Below are 21,432 nucleotides of genomic sequence, written 5' to 3'. Positions count from 1 at the left end.
TTCACTTATTAACAAATAACAGATGTGACCGACCAATTAAAAGAATATAAAATTATTAAAAAAATCGTAAACGTTATGCACAAAAAAGAGCAAGAAAACATGTTCATTTAAAAATTCTTCCACTGACTAAAAACATTTAGAAACTGAAATTGTTTTTAGTGTAAATTTGGGTAAATCGATTAATGTTTTCTCAACAAACAGGATAAAATCGAAATCGAAGAATTGTTTCTTTCTGTTATGGTTCAGCAGAGTATATCAATCGTAATTCTATTTCACTGTAGTAAGGAGCATACATTTTTATTTGAAAAGGATCCCGATGTCATGTATTCATTTGATGAATGTGAAAATCTATAATTTCTGAGTTCTCGCATTTGATTATACTGTTTAGGATGTTCAACAATTTAGAAAAAAAGATTACAGGATTAATGTTTTGTCTTTGCAATAAACAGTAAATATTAAAACGTTCGTAAAAAAAAATTCTAGGCGGAAAATGACTATCAACTGTAAACACAGTTGATTTGAAAAATCAACATTGATACTGTTAAGTGTATGGTAACATATAAAAAAACATATATTCAGTATATATAATAAAATTTAATGAGGTTCATAGGCGTCCCTAAAAAGTTTTCTGCTAAAGGTAAAAAATTATAATAATTTGTATATAATGTGTAGAAAATTTCTATTATATGTTTATTTGACCAACAACATATTTTAATTATTTATGTCCTCAAACAATTTTATCATATTTCGTAAATTTAAAAATATCGTATCGGTAAATTTCGTTTTGTTCCGTTTCAAAAGGCCTCCAAAATGCCATGTTGTGATAATATTAGTAAACAAAATATCCCTCTCATTTCTCCCTTTCGCAATTATTGTAATATGAATGATTGATAGAAGGTGCCTATAATATATTAAAATTGCCCGATTCACGCCAAATTCCGCATTGCTACACTGCACTGCTGGGCAATTTATCAACCACTTGTCATTTGCTGTGATTTATTGCCCAGTAGCCCAATGCAACTGTGATCGTTTTTCTTTGCCTGCGCTCGCATTCTTCAACTGAGCGTATACATTTCTATCACCTCCACGTTTAGTTCGACCAGACCTGCATATGGGTATGGTTAAATAAATATGGGAACAAGTTTTTCAAATATTTCAATACCGAGTTGCTGCGTCAGCGACCGAACTTGGTACATACTATCAATCTGTTGGTTCTTCAATTGATATCGGAAATACTTTTTTATTGTTGATTTTTCGCGAGAGTTATTCTTGATAAAAATGTTGCTTATCTTGGGAAGCCAAGTCAAATAGATAATAAAACATACAGGGCGTCCAAAAAATTTCAAAATGTGAAATTGTCCCTAAGTACCTTCAATTTCGTTAAAAACTTTGTTAAAATTGCTTGATTGAGATGATGGTCGTCATTAGCACTATTGTTTAACAGTGGGCGAGAAACTGATTGAAAACATGATTCTGATTCTGACATGATTGCGATTCTTTCATCACAATATTTTATTTACTAACGAATCAACAATATCAACATTCACAACTAATGACGTAGCTTCGTCTCAAAATTGTAGATACCTACCTACCGGGCTAAAGATAATCCAAATTTTTCGATTGATAACTAATTAAAAAAAGTAAATGTCTGATGTGGCATAACGTATCATAAAAATAATGGGTCCTTACTTTTTGGAAGAAAATCTCAATCAAAATTCGTATTTGGAAATTATCAATAATTTTGTTTTGACAGAACTAGATACGGAAATTTTGGAGTTCATAAGAAAGACGGACTTCCTTCAAGAATACGGATCCCCTGCACATTCCACACTTCTAGTGAGAAACTGGCTTGACGTTCTCTTCCCGAACAAGTGGATCGGACGCTATGGACCAATACCTTGGCCTGCACGGGTACCCGACATGTCCCCATTAGATTATTTCTTGTAGGGATATCTAAAGCAAAAAGGGTATTCAAACGATTTTGACGATAACATTGATTTACTCAAGCAAAAAATTCAGGAAGCTGTTGCCACCATAAACGAAGAAATGATCTCGTCTGTGTACAGGGCGATTCACTATATTTTGACCCCAGTTTTAACTTTTTTGTTTTGAGAGTTATAAAAAAATGTGAAATATAAAAGTTACACGAGTTTTTATGAATTTTTCGAAAATGATAGTAGAAAAACGAATGAAGTCCAAACAAAATGGCCGCGGATGTTAACTTTGTTAATTTAAATGGAACACCCTGTATATTTTTATAAATTTGGATGGAACGAAAAATGTAATTGTAACATGCCGCCACAATACTATTGCATTTTTGGATTCTCCGATCAAAATAAGTGTCTGTTTTAATAAGGTTTATAATATCTAAATCTTAAGGTTTTTTAAATAATTTGAATTTTCAAAATGTAACCTGATTTCTTGTTTCAAATAAATACTTAAGATGTATATCAGGTATGTAAGCGAAATTTACATTGAAGTGTAACAATAGATCATATTTTATATACCAATAATAAACTTGCCATCTTATACAGGGTGTTCAAAAATTAAAATTAATCAAACTTGATTAATTTAAATAGCCATATTTTTTAACTACCTATCGAATGGTATTAGGTTGTTCATAGCTAAGTCTTCGCGTTTTTACAGAATACACCAAATAATCGTTCTTTGCATCATTTCGTGTATTTTACATAAAAATTCCGATGTATCTAGTTGCCAAGAAGGCAATATTTTTACGGTACTTGCTTCAGTTATTGAAAATCCCAGTATTAATCAAAATCAGATATCCAAAAATAATAACCTTAGTCAAGCAAGTATTTCAAGAATTCTTAAAAAACACAGATTTCATCCAGCTTTGTCACGAACTTTATATAAATGATTTTGACAACCGAACTGAATTTTGCATGTGGGTGTTAGATAAAGTGACAGGAAATGTAAACTTTTTTGATAAAGTGTTATTTAGTGTTGAATGTACTTTTGGTCTCGTGAATAGACACAACTTTCACTACTACCTATTCAGATTCGAATCCGCATCAATACAGAGTCAAAGAAATCAGAATAGGTGGTCCGTTAATNTTATAAAAAAATGTGAAATATAAAAGTTACACGAGTTTTTATGAATTTTTCGAAAATGATAGTAGAAAAACGAATGAAGTCCAAACAAAATGGCCGCGGATGTTAACTTTGTTAATTTAAATGGAACACCCTGTATATTTTTATAAATTTGGATGGAACGAAAAATGTAATTGTAACATGCCGCCACAATACTATTGCATTTTTAGATTCTCCGATCAAAATAAGTGTCTGTTTTAATAAGGTTTATAATATCTAAATCTTAAGGTTTTTCAAATAATTTGAATTTTCAAAATGTAACCTGATTTTCTTGTTTCAAATAAATACTTAAGAAGTATATCAGATATGTAAGCGAAATTTACATTGAAGTGTAACAATAGATCATATTTTATATACCAATAATAAACTTGCCATCTTATACAGGGTGTCCAAAAATTAAAATTAATCAAATAAAAGTGACTATAACTTGATTAATTTAAATAGCCATATTTTTTAACTACCTATCGAATGGTATTAGGGTGTTCATAGCTAAGTCTTCGCGTTTTTACATAATACACCAAATAATCGTTCTTTGCATCATTTCGTGTATTTTACATAAAAATTCCGATGTATCTAGTTGCCAAGAAGGCGAAGAAAATATTTTTACGGTACTTGCTTCAGTTATTGAAAATTCCAGTATTAATCAAAATCAGATATCCAAAAATAATAACCTTAGTCAAGCAAGTAGGTATTTCAAGAATTCTTAAAAAACACAGATTTCATGTGGGTGTTAGATAAAGTGACAGGAAATGTAAACTTTTAGTCTCGTGAATAGACACAACTTTCACTACTACCTATTCAGATTCGAATCCGCATCAATACAGAGTCAAAGAAATCAGAATAGGTGGTCCGTTAATGTTTGAAGTGGAATACTGGGCCCATATTTAATTGGACCCTATTTTTTTCGTAAGTCAGATTCAAAAGTGGAGTGAAATTCGGGACGAAATACGACAGTACGTTATTGTATTTTCTAATTAACGACCAAGACCACCTTGTGTCACATCAATACTTAGAACTCGATTTGCATTATCACAGTCATCCTGATAAGTCAATTTCAGGCGGTCACGGACGTCAAATTCGTGAAAAAATCGACATTCTGCTGGCCAACGACATTTTTTAAAATCTCTACCGGTTTGTTGCGGCATCCTCGGGAATCCCTACCGGCGGCGACGCAAACACATAAACCAAACGAGCATCGATAAATAAACTCGCCTGGCAATAAAAGAGCTATTTATTACTTAATCGCCCTCAAATTTCGCGTTTGAGGTGGGCGCTTCGCATGCCATTCCACATGGCCTTGACACTGACCATGGTCTAGCTAAAAGGCGCCAATGTGGGCCATGCGACAATAAATCCATAAATCTTCGACAATTCGACCGCTTTGGAAAACCCGCTGTGATGGATGTGTCGGATAGATACGGATCTTGGTGCCCCGTCGTAGTTTTTTGTGCCTTATTCGGTTACGTTATGAGATAATGGTCGAGGAATGAGCGGCAATATCATTCAAAATGCCGCGGGAAGCACGATCGCGAAGGATGGGTTGAGACGGATGTGATTTCTTTTCTTATGCAAGACATCTGCATGTTAATTTTATTTAAATTCATAAGCCAGTCCAGTGTATAACAATGTTTTTCTGTTTTCAGATCTAGGAACTGCCTACTTTGGGAATCTCAATACTGACTTGAGCTAAACAACAAACAACGTACATAGGGTTGTTTTCCATTTTTTAAAGTATACTTTCCCAAAAAATTTAAAATTCAACACATTTATATTTTTTTAATGTCACAGTACGTGCAATCGAAACATATCTTTAGCGTTAAAATATTATTCTCAATCTTTTTTTCAAACACCTTTTAACATAAACTGGTTTACTTTCCGAGCGATTAGTGATCATACTGATAGGGTTTACACGCACGCGAGTTTTTTATTTTCAAATAGAATAGACCTCAACTTCGACCCTCAGGCGCGGACAATATAATTTCTAATGAGCTGACGATTCAGATCCAGTTTAGAGTGAAAAATTTTATGAAAATATGAATATTTACGTATCATACTTAATATAACCTAACCCAACGCTAGTAAAGTATCTTTGGCGTGCAGCCTTTGCGCCATATCTCGCTTATTCTTTTAAATCTTGAGTAGGTCGAAGCCACATTATAATAGTCTTGTAGCCAGGGGGATCCCAATTGCCTTCTTCATTTAGATGGAGTTACCCAAGTGTTTTTTTATGTATTTTGAGCTGCAGAACACGAATTTTTTGGGTAGAAGTTTGCCCGGATGTCGATAAGATGTTTATTAACAAAAAACTTGCAAAATACTGAAAAATAATACGAGGTTTCATTTTTGATCACCATTTGTGAATCACCCTGTATAATATACCTACATAGTTAAACATCTAGCATTTTCATGCGTAAGTTAACTAGGTGTTTAATATATTACATAAACAAGTGTTTAGGTCTTAGACTTCACATATATAATAATATACATGTTATCTCCCTCACAATTTTAATTTGTAGATAGCCGGTCTGTTTCCTGTTGACACTGACATTGACCTTTGTGCAAATTAGTAGAAGGTTTTCGAGCAGGAACTTCCTGAGAGGTGTTACTAAAACAAACGTATTCTATTATTCATAATCTACATTCCAAAGTGCCAATTTTTTCATATGATTTCAGATCAAGGAAGAAAAGGACTTCCGGCTACTTTGAATGTGTTGTTTTGTTGACGGATCTAAGTTTAGGTGTGTCTTTGGGTGTTATATACAACGAATATTATTCGGTTTATATACACAGACAAAAATGGTACCGTTGGACTGATGACAGCTTTGGACACATTTCAACAGTTAGCGTCACATCAATGTCTTTTTACATAAACTGCTATATTTATTACAGTTTTTTTTGCGGGTCAAAAATATTGCATCTTTACAACATCTTTTTCACCTCAGTTCGGCCTCTTTCTTGTTTTTTTGACGCCAACAATATGGCGGCATGGTAAAATTAAACACATTGCGACTCTACACGTTTTGTCTGGTTGTATTTTCGTATCTACGTACATAAAGGCGATCTCTCAACAGCAACTCGGTATGTCTGTCTCAAGCGGATATCGAAGTGAAATTGTAAATATTACATCTTTAGACACGTAATATACATGCAAAGGCTAGACCCCGTAACTTTCTCTTTATTAATAAAAGTACCCAGTGCTTGCAGCGGTTTTTCTTATTTTCTAATTAATTTTCTCGATCATTGACGCTTGTGGATATATTATTTGATGGCATAGCTCGTTCCAAAAATATAATATGACGTATAACAAACGTCGTAAAACGACTGAAAGACGAAAAATGTCAAATGAAGTGTCAAATGTGACTATTTACATTACTTTTACAGAAAATTTAAGCAGTCCAAGTGTAAGATGTACACTGTGCTTCATAATGTTTTTTTCTCCAACAGTCACAAAACTATGTCATTTTTTGACTGTCAAAAACATAGATTTAATAGTATACTATATTAGATCTATGGTCAAAAGTCTCTATTGACATTTTCCTTACTGAGCAAAAAAAATTGGTATCATAGCAATAAATGTATTCACTTTTAATCTTAGGAGCTAAATTGATAAAGGATTGAAAGTGTTAATCAAGTTTTAATTTATAAAGGTTTATTCAACAATATTTACAATAATTTTTTTATCCACATTGATATTAAATACACAATTTGAACAAGTACTAAAATTAAATGAACCACCGAAACCACTACCCTCAATTCTTGGAGTAATATTTTCTTCAGTCATTCAAAAGTGAGTCTTCAATGTAGCCTTCCGCCGCAGTATGAACGATTGGAACTGCTTTAGTGTCAAAATCAGAGAACTCTGGATAGAAAAAAGATAAAAAGGTTTAGCAAGCGGTATTTTAAAGGTAAAAGGATTACCTTTTAGGGAAAATTATCGAAAATGCGCTCGATTTGCTGCTCTCAGGGAACCTCGGTTTTTTCAATTTTTTTCGATTTTTTCAAATGCCACTATTTTTCCTCATCTGATTATTAAAAAATACAATTTTTTCAGAAAGTAGATTAAAAAATCTTCAATTTCCATTTTGGTAAAATTTATTTGACCTATTATATCTTGAGTGAAAAGTTCAGTGTTCATAAATTTAGTTTCTAACAGTGTTATATCAAATTAATTTTTCCGTTTTCATTCAAGTTCATTTAAAAAAATATTTATATTAAAGTATACATTAAGTGTTGAATAATTTATTAAAGTTTTAGACTGAAATACACAAATGTTTGGTTTTTAAAGATTTTTTGAACTTCACTTAATTTTTACTTAAAATGTAAGTCTCAAAAAATCTAAATAGTTCGTTATAGCAACGGATATTTATCCCGAGATTGAAGCATGAATATGTTTTTATGTAGGGGTAATAGCTTTAGAGAAAAGATAACCTGACCTTACCTCATAATCGACTTCAAAATCTTTATTTTCAAGAGTTTATTTTCAAGAAATGCATTCCATTGTAACTAATCGTCATCAGTTTTGAAAAAATTTAAACATAATCCTGGCTATTTTTAAATTCCTAAAAAAAGATATGGGTACTTAGAAGCTATTTTAATTACACCCCGTATGCTAATTCTAAAGTCAATTTCTGATTTACATAACAGTTCTGCTTTTTCTTATAAAAAAAGGGAGGCGAATATTTTATTTTGAACACTATACACTAACAGGGTGTCATGTTTCAATATACTGCTTCAAAAAACCGTATAAAACAACAAATTCTTTCGAGTTCAGTGCTACCTCCTACCTACACATTTCTGTTTGAGTAGAGAATTGTGGTTTACATGTTTTTTTAATATGTAAATTCTAGATCTTCTAAACAACATTTTGTTGTAACACATTATGTAAATCGAAAAATGTTTTCGTATCTTTGAGATGTCACTTTTCACAATTCCCCTCATACAAAAAAGTCAGGTACAAATAGATGAGGTCAAAATAATATCAACAATAATACTTCATATAAATTTTTTTCATACGGGCTTTCATTAACAAGTTACGGGCTCAAAGCTCAAAGGTAAAAATTAAAAAGTTATTTTCATTTACGGTCTTTATACCATTGATTTTAGCATTATGTAAATTTGGTGATCGATAACACATGCGTACAGCTTATATTTGATGTTATAAGTGAAACTTCATTATGCCCGAAACGTCAGGGACGGACTATGCCCAATGGTTAACAGCTTAGAATTTTTGCATATATGACGATCGCAATATGCCTGTATCAAAAATAAGTTCCCAGAAGGTTTTTCCAACCATAATCTCTTGATTCAACTCGGTAAAATTAACAGTTTAAGAAATATTTGTGATTTTATGTCACAGTGCACATCGAGTGGCACCTCCACCATTTTTTGTTTTTAATTTTTAATTGGACATAATNATCTTCAAAAGTGCCCTCTACAAGAGTTGTAGATTTTTTCATGATCTATAACTTTTGTATTGGATCTTTTTTTGTTTGACATCAACTTTCGCCAGAAATCTCAATGATGCCATTTTTCACCCCTTTTCAACCCCCCAAATCAACCCTCCGCCGCCCCTGCTCACGCATTTATTTTTTTACGTTTATTATAAGCCCCTTTACCATTTCCACTTATAAAAGTCCAGGTTATAATTTTTTTTTTCTCCTATAAATGAGTTATTTCGATCGGTATAATAATTACTATGTTAGAACAGTACATATTTTTAAAATAAGAGCCTAGAAAATCTTACTGTCTGCTAATGTAATTTTCACTAACAAAATTTGACAAATACACTTTACACATAACAAATAGAAAAACAAAACAAGAATAAGTTAAAGTAAGTTAAAAAAATAATTTAAAAGAAAGAAAACTATCAAAATAAATTTTCAATATGGGCACTTTCCACATCCACACACTTCCTAAGTTTACGAATATTATTTGTTTGTACAGGAAAAAACATTTCTCGAGTATGTCTAATATTATCACAATGGCAATTAATTTTTTGTAGCAATTCATCTGTACTAGGGTTGCGTACATTAAACTACATGACGGAAGAAGTCCATCGGGATAAAGTCAGGAGAACGTGGTGGCCATGAAATTGGGCCTCCTCTCCCAATCCATTTATTATTAAAACAATAATTTCGTACATCAATATTGAAATGGGGAGGAGCCCTATCGTGCATGAACCAAACGTTTCTTCGGGTGTCTAATCGAACATCGTCTAATAGTTACTTTATTTTGCAAAAACTCCAAATATCGATGTCCATTCAGACGTTGTTCAAAAACGTACGGACCTATTAAATTATTATTACCCCTTTTCGTGTACAAACAAATAACGTTCGTAGCCTTGGATGTGTGTGGAGGTGGAAGGTGTCCATATTGAAAATGTATAGCTTTCTTTCTTTTAAATAATTTTTTAACTCTAACTTATTCTTGTATTGTTTTTCTATTTTGTGTTATGTGTAAAGTGTGTTTATCAAATTTTGTTAATGAAAATGACATTAGCAGGCAGTAAGATTTTCTCGGTTCTTATTTTAAAAATATGTATGATTCCAAAACAGTAATAAGTGCAATTAAAAATTAAAAAAAATGGTGGAGGCGCCGATTGATGTGCACTGTGAAAAAAAATCACAAATATTTCCTAAACTGTTAATTATACCGAATTGAGCCAAAAGAGTATTGTCGTTGGCAAATTCTTCAGGGAACTTATTTTTGATACAGATAGATTATGATCGTCATCTATGCAATAATTCTAGGTTGTTAACAATTGGGCATAATGAAGTTTCACTTACAACATCAAAAACAAGCTGTACGCATGTGTTATCGATCACCAAATTTGCATCATGCTGAAGTTAATAGTTTAGAGACTGTAAATAAAAATAAGATTTTAATTTTCAACTTTGAGGGCCCGTAACCTGTTAACGAAGGTCTGTATGAAAATAATTTATATGAGGAACTGATATTATTTTGACCTCACCTATCTGTACTCGACTTTCTTGTATCAAGTACCGGGACACCCTGTATATGGGTTGCTTTAGTATGAACTTTCATGTATTTCATCAGCCTAAAAGTAATATGAGTCAAACAGGGTGCTCTGTAATAGCTCTATCTTAGAAAAACTTTTTTAACAAGATAGTGACTGTTTTTTTTTATAATCAAACATAATCGCCCTGGTAGCACAATGGTGTGCAATTCTAATACAAGTTGTTTCAAATTTACTTGAAATAGCCAAATTATGTCAGATTGTTTTACTCGTATGTCTATTGCTGAAATTTATATCGTTTCTTATGCAAGATACTTTTACAATACTTGCACCAGATTTAACCAAAAGACTTTGAATAGAGGAGGAGCACATTTTGAAAAGAGGACGTACATCATAAGAGCTGCGGGGGTGTGGGTGTGGGGGGGAATTGTAAGGAATTTGAAGGTCATTGTGTTTTGCAAGTACCCCAAAATGAATACTGTCAGTGTGTAAAGTAGCTACTTAGATACAATGCGAGAAATAAAATTCCAACGTGTGGGGGCTGAAGTGGATAATCGATCAACCAACCCAGTTAGGATGTAATTATGTAGATTACTGTAATAGTTCATTCTGTATAGTTTTTGAAGTTCCTTTAAAAACATGGGCATCACTAAGATGTTTATCTAAAACGGGATCAATTTTTGCACTATAGTCTATCAGTTCTAAAAATACCCCTTTGTTTACCGAGTCACTTTTTTTATTATGTCCACGAAGAGAAAGGTTACATGTACCACATAGTTTTAAGATATTTAAAATTTTTGAAAGAAGCAATCGATTTTTCTTAACTGTTTCGTTATGACTATTTACTATTTATTTGTTCTGCATAAGCACTATTTAAACAAGAAGCAATATTTACTCTTCCTAAAAGTAAAAAACTCACCAACTTATTTTTGTGTTTAGGAGAATTTTCATGTTTCTTAATTTTAATTTCTAAATGTTTCAAGTCAGAAACTCCAGTTTTCGTCCAGTTTTCTTCGCCTCCTCCAAACAATAAACATACAAAACAAAAAAATCTATTTGTTTGGTCACAACCACACAACCACAGGGTCTTATCATAAATGTTTTTATCAAATTTGCGAAAGCCGGCCCACTTTTTGCACTCTTTCTGCACCTCAACTAAATTCAACACTGGCGTTGGACGTCCGTTATTTTTCAATTCGACTTTTTCCTCTAAACTTAAATTACTAATAACAAGTTTTTTTATTTCACAAACCCTCATTTTAAACTTAAACTTATAAAATATAATGTCTTAAAAAGCGCCAAAGCAAAAACAAAACACATATAACCACACTTCAGTGATACGGGTTACTGCCTCATGGAGTCCCAAAACAAAGCGCGCGAGCGTATCGTCGCCTATCCCCTCCACGTGCCAATTTGTCCAATCATATGTAAAAATATGCTTGCACGATGGACTCAGATTTCACGGTCCGCGATGGAGTGGGGATTGCGCGCGCGGTTAAACATAACTCTTTGGTACGATCATAGATGGCAGATGGCATTAATCTGAGCTACGTTCACGGAGTACATGCACTTTATGCAACCAACCTAACATCCAAGAGATATTGAATGCATGCTATTTAGATTTCTTATTGATTTAAATAAATACATTATTTTAAGTTTATAGTTTGAAAATATCTGGGGGGGGGGCGGAGTCCCAGAGTCCTCCTTCACGAGCCGCCACTACCAAAAGTACTTGAGTCCAAAGGGGTGAATTAGTATAAGTCAAGTACAATATGTCTTACTTAATTCTAATGTAAGCCTGCAACATAGTTACTTGCTTTAATTTACCCCTTTGTGCTCAAGTGCCCTGAATTAAATCCATTGAAAGCTTTGATCAAGACAATTGCACGATGAATGCACAATAAACCTGATGCTGATTTCAGCAGTAGGTACACAGCAGTCTTGTGTAAGCGTCTTGTGCAAGATTTTGCTATCAGGGCGTGTACTTTTAGTAAACCTGTATTAGGTACACTAAGTATTATTGTCTGTGCAAGGACACCACAGCATAAAATCAATTCGAATATGACTGCTACTTCTGGAGATCGTTCCAAAACATATTTGAATTGAAAAAAAAACAATCAAATTTTGATAAGAAACCCCCTGTATATCTTCTAGGAAACTGTTTCATACTTTCACGTTTTTGAACAAATAGAAACAATTATTGCAATTTTTAAAAGCACAGCCATCTTTGCTCTACATATTTAATGTTTCTACATGACAGCAGCCCACTATGTCGATAGTTCCACAGACAATTGTTTTTCAAGGCGAACTCTTCAACTTCGACTTTTATGTGTGGAATTAACCATGATAATTTTTAATTTGTTATTTTTCTCACTCGCAAAATTCAATATTATGATACATTATCTACCATTGGATTTATAATTGAATATAATACCTCTTGCAATTAAAATATGCAAGGTTAATTAAAAATAGCCAAGGATGAAACTAATTCTGTGCGAAACCGGTAGTTAAATTAAAAATGAACGTCCCACTGCTTAGTTTTTCGCATTCAGATATTTTGTAGATCACATTGTACATATTTCCATCAAACTTTCATTAATTATATACAGGGTGTTTAAATATGTTGAGTAACATTCTTATTCTTGATTCACTGTTGGTCTATCCAATTTTTTTATTGATTTTATCTTCTTCCACCGTCATTTTCTTTGACAAATTACGTTCGTGATTCCAAAATTTGATTTATACTTGGATCAAGATGGCCATGGTCAAAAAAATTCCGTGGATAGTCGTTAGGTACACATAAACCTAGAAAATTGTCAGAATTCTTCAAGATGTTTATAAAATGTCCACCAGACCAAAACGTTCTCTGGAAGCGAGAAGGGAAAGAATTCTATGAAACAATCGAAAATAACATGGCTGTCACGATTTGGATGTTTATGGTTACTGATTTTCATTTTTTTTTTAAGTTTTCAAGTCGGTTTCATGAGAGTAGCGAACTCCAAGGCAAAAATGTCAAGAGGTTACCACACAATAGTTTTATTATAGCTGAGTTCTAACAATAATTAATTGTCTCTAATTGTTTATTTATGAAAGGCGGCCGTGTGCTAATTAGATTGGTTTTGTGTAAAAATTAAATTTATGCCTGCAATAAATTTAAGGACTTCCAAAAGGATATTTATCACAGCTAGATCAGGTGTAATTTTTAAAAAAAGTTATTTTATTGTTTTTATTTATTTTTCTTAATTAGACGAATGTCAAATTTTATTCAGATTTGAATATGTTTGAACCAAAGAGGTGGAAAAGTATCGAGAGAGACTAATTCATCTGCGTAAAGGCAGGAATTATTATTTTAAAACAGATTAAACTTATAATATAACTTAACTACACATCTGGGCTGCCCAACAACAAAGTAACATAGTTATGGTAGTGTCATGGTTTTAAATAGGTCTCTCGTTCATCTGGCAACATGGCCCCACGTCGGGCGCCATGTCACGGATTGTATTATGTTGTCGCTCTTCTGTCATGGCCCCACGTTGGGCGCCATGACGTTTACTGTGCTCGGTTTGATTAGCTCTTGGTGGAGCTGGTTCCGTTTTTGTCTTCGGTGCTAGGTCATTACGCTCCTTCCAAACCCATTATGAGGATCTATGACCCTCTCATGATTCTGAGGGGAGATCAAAGTAGGTCAACTGCACCGAAAGCTAACCAAACCGAGTAAAATCCATGTTATAGCGAACAACGTAGGGTCATAAACAGACAACCAACATACTTCAATACGCGACATGGCGCCAGACGTGGGGCCATATTTTCAGGTAAAACAAGAGAGCTTTTTAAAATCATGATATGGCGCCCATCCTAAGGCCATGTTGCCAGATGAACAAGAAACCTATTTAAAACCACGACAGTAGTAGTATATGTCAAATCTATCTTTTCTTACATCTATGGTTGGAACAAATACATATGTAAACAATAAAATTATTTGTTTTTGCTTCAAAAATATTGCTCTTAACGTGACAAAGTCCAAACACGGCATAAAAGGGCTATTTATCGCATATTCTTACATGCATTATATTTTTTTCATAATTTTCGTTGTTATTTAAAAAAAATGAATCATTTTCGACACTTCAGTAAACATAATATATTGTATTAAAATGAATTAACACTTTTTTGCAGTGATATGAATAGTAAGCAATTTATGTTTTTTCTTGCATTCAAGCCGTTGGGACTCGACAAGAATTTAAGTTTTTTTACTCTTTTTTTCGGATTTAGTGAATGCCGTATCCCTGACCTGCCTAGTAGCATAGATTTTATCTGTCGTATCCGTTTCACGAAAATAATTGGCCGAATTCCGAAGAGTACGGTGATCTTAAATTTTTGACGTTTTATTCTTCAACAGGCGAAATAAAAGTGATTTACAGATTTCTATGGGTAAAAGTAAATTAAGTTCATAAATTATTTTATTAAAAATAGGTTCTAAAAAGGATCCTATTTTATCCTTTGTCGACATAAATACGCAAACAGATAAAAATATACCGGGAACTGTTTAAATTTGTGTATATACAATTTAAAAATATTTACTTAATTTATAGGTCCTTTTTAATAACGTTGTGTAATTAGTGTTAGTTAATAAAAATATACAGGGTGTTCTAAAAGTCCGTCAGGAAACCCCGGGAGGTGATTCTACGGATTCTCTTTTCAATAATGTTTAAATTTCTGTGATGTCTAGCAAGAGAAAAAAGTTATGAAAAAAACAAATTTTGAGTTCTAGGTAAAATGCCCTCTAGTGGTACATAATGGAACTTTTCTCTGACTGGTCCAATAGAGCTTCATCTACTTAGTGGGTGTGCCAAATGAGAGACTAATAGAACTTGAATTAAGTAAGTTATTTAAATATTTAAACAAAATAAAAAGAATTGAACTTTGAGAAGCTGTAATTTGTAAACAATTGACGATTCGAAGAAATATTTCATTACATACTGCTATTATTTTAATCGCATATTTACTACGCAGTTTAGACTCTCTTTAGTCATCCCTTTACCAAATAATAGTTATTCATTGCTTTCATTGCTACAGCCCCTTGAAGGGGTAACTCAGGAAACAGTTTTTATTGCATAATTTCAAAACTGTCTAAAATTAAATTGCGAAATTTTGGGGATGTATTACTATTTATATGCTTAATAATCGGCATAATATACAAGAACAACAAGGGCAGGTCATAGATTCCTAACTAAGGCCAAGGAAGTTAATGTGCGTAATTCTGTAACTGGCAGGTACACAAAAAAGCATTGTTCTTTAAATATATGTATGTTTTAATGTATTTAACTCCTTAACATTTCTTTTTGTAGAAATTTGAATATTTCTTCGATCCAGAATCAATTTGTATCTTTATGTGGCTAATAGTATGCAACTCTTAATACTCGTTACTGTATTTTAAGTTGCATTAGCACCAAATGATGAAAATAGTAGAGTTTTTGTCAGTAGCGGCCCCTAAGGGGTATACAGCCCCTTGAAGGGGTAACCCAGGAAACAGTTTTTATTTCATAGCTTTAAAACGGTTTAATATTAAACCACGAAATTTTGGGGTTGTATTACTATTTATATGATTAATAATCGGTAAAATATACAAATCAAAATTTGATGCAGAGGCGTAAGAAAATGCGAGACCACGGGGAGAATTTTACAATTCGTAAACCGAAATTATGAATATTTACCATATTTTGCATAAAAAAGGTCCTCTTGTTAGATTTTCATAGCCGTTGTCTAGTAAAATCCATTTCAATAATAAATTCACAGCCACACAAAAAAAAAGTTGGGTATACTTTTTATGCGACATATAGTTTTCGTAGAAATTTGGCCTCCTGAACACGAATCTGGGATCAGAATTGGCGCATCACGTCACAATTTTTTCCTAACCTCAAAAAACTTGTGAAAAATAGTAAAAATTGATGAAAATTTACTGGGAAAATTTGGAAAAAAATTTATTTCCACATCAAATAGTACATTTTTATGTAAAAGACTCTGCTGAATTCAAATCCACTGTCAGAATTGAGCTAGAACGTGTGTTTTTTTNTCTTCAACAGGCGAAATAAAAGTGATTTACAGATTTCTATGGGTAAAAGTAAATTAAGTACAAATATTATTTTATTAAAAATAGGTTCTAAAAACGATCCTATTTTTTCTTTTGTCGACATAAATACATAAACAGATAAAAATATACCAGGAACTGTTTTTTGTGTATATAATTTTAAAATACTTAATTAGATAATTAGGTCCTTTTTAATAACGCCGCGTTAATTAGTTAATAATAATAAAAATATATAAAATGATTTTTACAAAATTGGCACATGAAAACCTAACAGGAACAGTGCTCATTTATAGCAGGCATTATTATTAGTAGGTATCCATATCCAGTATACATACCACAAACAAGTCATCTTGTAATGATTTTTCTTTATACTGTTTTTCCCGAGAATCTACTCAAATACAGTGGCGGCTCGTGCGAGGGGCTCTAGGGCACCGCCCCCTAGACATTTTCATAATAAAATAGTTTAATTTAAAATTTAGTTTATAATGTTATCTAGATAATTAAATAGATTTGCTTTATGAAACACATTAAAACGAAAAAATACTGAATATGTGGGCTCCTCGCAGCTTGCCCATTGTATCTATAAAGTATTTACAGTGGTGGTCATGGTTACCGTCACGCAGCAGTGAATGACATAGTGGAAGTAACGCATATTTACTACGCAGTTTAGACTGTCTTTAGTCCGCCCTTAACCAAATAATAGTTATTCATTGCTTTTTTCTTTTCAAATGTATTTTGCTTACGTGTGGTATAAAATTAAATTTTGTTACTTAAGTATTGTTTCTGGTGTGGCTTTTAAAATATTGTTGTAAAAGTTTAAATTAGATTATAAAGACAGACTAACAGCACTTGCAACGCTATCTGTTGAATCAGTTTTGCGAGAAATACCTAACTTTAATGAAAAGGCAATTGAAAAGTCTATTTCGGACAAAAGCAGAAGAATGGATTTTAACTATAAAAAATAATGTTGAGCGCATTTATCCTATATTTCAATACTTAAAATAAAGCTACACAATTATATTTGATTTTTTTTCAATACTTTGTACCTAAATTTTTCCACCCTCCCTGGTATGAAACTCAAGATCTGCCACTCCTCAAATAGCGCTTTTGGTGATTACTCCTTGGTATGATCAACAACGATTTGTTTTTTACTTATTATGCTGCTTATGACAAACCGGGGATGCCATTTTTTTATTAATAATAAGTTGTTATTATGCATTGTCACCTATCTTCTCGAATTTTCCCTTTACGTTTACGAGTTTCATCGCTAAATCAAAATTTAAAGAAACACGTGCCATACAATTTCCATAAGGTATTTAAACAATATCGAATCAATAGAGATTATAAAACACTACTCCATAGTGTGTTGTAAATTTTAAAAGAATATCAGAAGCGGTATTGTTTTATTTTCTGGGTACACAAGGTGTTAACGAAATAAGTACTCAAAATTGGAGACTATGTAAAACATGTCCAAATATGATGAAAACTTTATTAGAGTTTTTGTCAGTGGCGGCTCCTACGGGATACACAGCTCCTTGAAGGGGTAACTCAGGAAACAGTTTTTATTGCATAACTTCAAAACGGTCTAATATTAAATCGCGAAATTTTGGGGATATACCTATTACTATTTATATGCTTAATAATCGGTATAATATACAAGAACAACAAGGGCAGGTCATAGATTCCTAAGTAAGGTCAAGGAAGTTAATGTAGGTAATTCTGTAACTGGCAGAAATATACAAGATGATTCACAACTTATCCTAAAAATTTGGGAATAGATGCGGCATGAGAAATGGAGTCAATATTGTAAAAAAAAATGTTGTAAAATCCTTATAGTTTCCGAGAAAAAAATTATTGAAGTTGTAGTGCTTTCAACCATTACATAGCTGGACAACTGTAGTCTCTAGCGTCATTCGTAATACGCCTGGAGAGCCCATGGATTTCGTTTTAGTTTATTGTGAAGTAAGAAAACATTTGTATTATGGTGAAGCATTTGTGTTATGGTGAAACAAGACAGCATTTGTGTTAGTTCGTAGAAACTGAGTAAGACGGACCCAAATGTATTTACACGTCGGTGGACAAAATTTTGAACAGTTGTTGTAACATCAGGTATGTCAAATTATTTTATTATTTAAAACCACAAATGAATTTTATTAATTAATAATAGCAATAGCGACAAATTCAGTTGAGTTTGTAAAATAGGTATAAAATAGGTGCTATAAAATTCTATTTATTCTTTTCCTTGCGATAATTCTTTCAAGTTTTTGCCCGTTTTTATCACTGCCGTCGTGACGGTCGCATTGTGCCAGGTCAGGTTTTACAGTGGACCAGTCCCCTGTACATCCAGAATTTTTTTTTTTAATAAGTTCTGAATCACCCTGTATGTATGTTTTAATGTATCTATCTCCTTAACTTCTTTTTTTGTAGAAATTTGAATATTTCTTCGGTTCAGAATCAATTTGTATCTTTATGTGACTAATAGTATGCAACTCTTAATACTTGTTACTGTATTTTAAGTTGCATAAGCACCAAATGATGAAAACCTTAGTAGAGTTTTTATTAGTGGCGGCCCTTAAGAGATATACAGCCCCTTGAAGGGGTAACTCAGGAAACAGTTTTTATTTCATAACTTCAAAACGGTGTGATATTAAATCACGAAATTTTGGGGTTATATGATTAATAGTCGGTAAAATATACAAATCAAAATTTGATGTTGAGGCGTAAGAAAATGCGAGACCACAGGGAGAATTTTACAATTTTGTTTTGTACGCAATTTTTTGTACTTCGTGAACCGAAATTATGAAAATTTATCATATTTTGCATAAAAATGGTACTCTTGTTAGATTTTAATAGCATAAGCCGTTGTCTAGTAAAATCCATTTCAATAATAAATTATTATAGAGCTACTAGTTTAGATACAGAGGAATCCGCGCGGATCATCTATCCGCGGCGGGCAGGTGTGAACGAATTCGAAAACGGTAACATACATAAGCTCCGCCCGTGCGGTTACATCCGCGCGCGGTTTCCGCCGTGTCTGAATTTGCCCATAATATTTTCAACGGTGAAACTACATTTTTTTGGTATTTTTTGATTTTCAAATAATTATTAACATTTTATTATTCAAAATTATTTATGTTGCTGTTTACTATAAAATTATCTACTTAAGGAGGTTTATCGGCGCCACCCAAATGTGAACGGCAATATTGTATCGTGTAATTTAAACTTTAAATCATAGTCGTCGTAAAATTCAATAATTGTCAAATATATTACTTAGACACTTAGAGCAAATGTAGTGAAACCTAAACACGTGAAATATGCAAAGAGCAAGGGCTATAGCTAAATTAAAAGATAATTGGTCTTTGAGTGAAGTGGCTGCTGATTTAAATGTCAGTAAGAGCTGTATATTTTATATTAAAAAACGTTGGCAAGAAGAACAAAGATTAAAGATTACAAGGACCTATCAGGCAAGGTGACGGAAAGGTTTCCAATGACGCGGAAGATAAGGCTTTGGTCGAATGTATCAAAGAGACTTTAGGCCGGCAAACCGCAATCAACTCTGGCAAGCTATTCAAGATGCTTGGGAAGAGCTCGTGGATTCATATGATATGAGAGCGTTGATTTTGGCTATGCCAACAAGATTGCAAAGTGTTGTGGCAATGAATGGCTCTGCAATAAAATATTAATATTTCATTCTAATGCCAATTTTGCAATAGCAGTTTTTGCGAGAGTTAAACGTTTCTCTGTTGATCTGCAGTCGTCACTGTGCTCAAATATAATTTTCTTCTATAGCCATAGATTTGTTGTTAATTTTGAAATAAGGTTTTTTACTTTTTATTTACTGTTTTTTTTAATAATTCTTATACTTTAAAATATATCTACTAAAGTTGATAAACTTAATTTGGTTGTCTTATTTCACTAACATCAATCCAAAATTGATAAAATTATTATTATTAACTTTCTTCCACTAATATGTAAGTAAGTAACATTTATTTGGTTAATCTCCTTTGTATTATTTCTGTCATTTTAATTATTAAGTACTATAAGAGACACTGAAAATAAAATTCTGTCAACACCCTCTCTGTGTTACGCCACTAAAAAAGTCTGATCTACTACGATAAAATCCAGATTAAATTTCCATAACAACCAAAATCCATTCACATTTGGATGGCGCCAACTGTACGTCTAAAGTCTAACGAAACGAAAGTTTCTGTAGATTCGCTAGTGACTAAAGTAGTAAGCCTTTAGATTTGGCAACATTGCATTTGGCTGGCGCGCTCGGCTCGGCGTTCGCTCGCTCCCGTTCAATCATTCCGTTTTTTTGGACACCTACGAATTTCAAATAATACGCTACGTCGAGACCGCGGCGTTGCCGCTATCACGCAGATGGAGGATAAGTTAGTCAACGGTAGCAGTTTGAAGGAGAATTATTATAAACTATGTATCTTACAAGTACCTAATCGATTTCTACAAGATGTCATACGGTTCCTTAGATATCGGTAAAAAATATTTTATTAATATCTCGTCTCTTAGGTATCCAAACTAGTCACATATTTTTTTTTTTGAGGACTTTCTTCATATTAATAAGCTTATATTAATTTTTTTATGAATATTTGTTCGTCAATTCCAAATCAGATAAACCTCCTTAACTGTGACATTAAAGTCTGATTTAGAAACAGTTACATAACAACTACAATGACGACAATGATAGTACAAAAGGAAAATTAAATAAAAATAGTAATTTTCTCATGGCACACACAATTTGATACATTTATTTTGCAGTAGGAATTTTTGAGTAAGTAATGAATTATTTAAATGGATTTTACTAGAAAACGGCTCATGCTATTAAAAAGAGTACTTTTTTATGCAAAATATGATAATTTTTCATATTTTCGGTTCAGAAAGTAGAAGAAATTGCGTACAAAGAAAAATTGTAAAATTTGACCCATGATCCCGCATTTTCTTAGGCCCCTGTAGCAAATTTTGATTTGTATATTTTACCGATTATTAATCATATAAATAGTAATACAACCCCAAAATTCTGTGATTTAATATTAAACTGTTTTGAAGTTATGAAATAAAAACTGTTTCCTAAGTTGCCCCTTCAAGGGGCTGTATACCCCTTAGGGGCCGCCATTGACAAAAACTCTACTAAGGTTTTCATCATTTGGTGCTTATGCAACTTAAAATACAGTAATAAGTATTAAGAGTTGCATACTATTAGTCACATGAAGATACAAATTAATTCTGGAGTTTATAGAGC

At 32.5% G+C, this 21,432-nt stretch overlaps 1 protein-coding gene across 1 annotated transcript in view; it reads left to right on the top strand.

Annotated features, from left to right (window-relative positions):
- LOC108911818 overlaps positions 1 to 1,947 on the top strand; it is a 32,317-nt gene extending 30,370 nt beyond the window's left edge. The window contains exon 3 of the mRNA XM_018716851.2: positions 1,754 to 1,947. Coding sequence (XP_018572367.1) covers positions 1,754 to 1,947 — 194 coding nt within the window. The remainder of the gene's footprint in view (positions 1 to 1,753) is intronic.
- The last annotated feature ends 19,485 nt before the right edge of the window (positions 1,948 to 21,432 follow it).

This window comes from Anoplophora glabripennis, unplaced genomic scaffold (genome assembly GCF_000390285.2).
Source record: "Anoplophora glabripennis isolate ALB-LARVAE unplaced genomic scaffold, Agla_2.0 scaffold504, whole genome shotgun sequence".
Classification (NCBI taxonomy): Eukaryota; Metazoa; Arthropoda; class Insecta; order Coleoptera; family Cerambycidae; genus Anoplophora; species Anoplophora glabripennis.
Note: the sequence above shows the minus strand (reverse complement) of the source record. Positions and strands in the feature narration are given on the sequence as shown.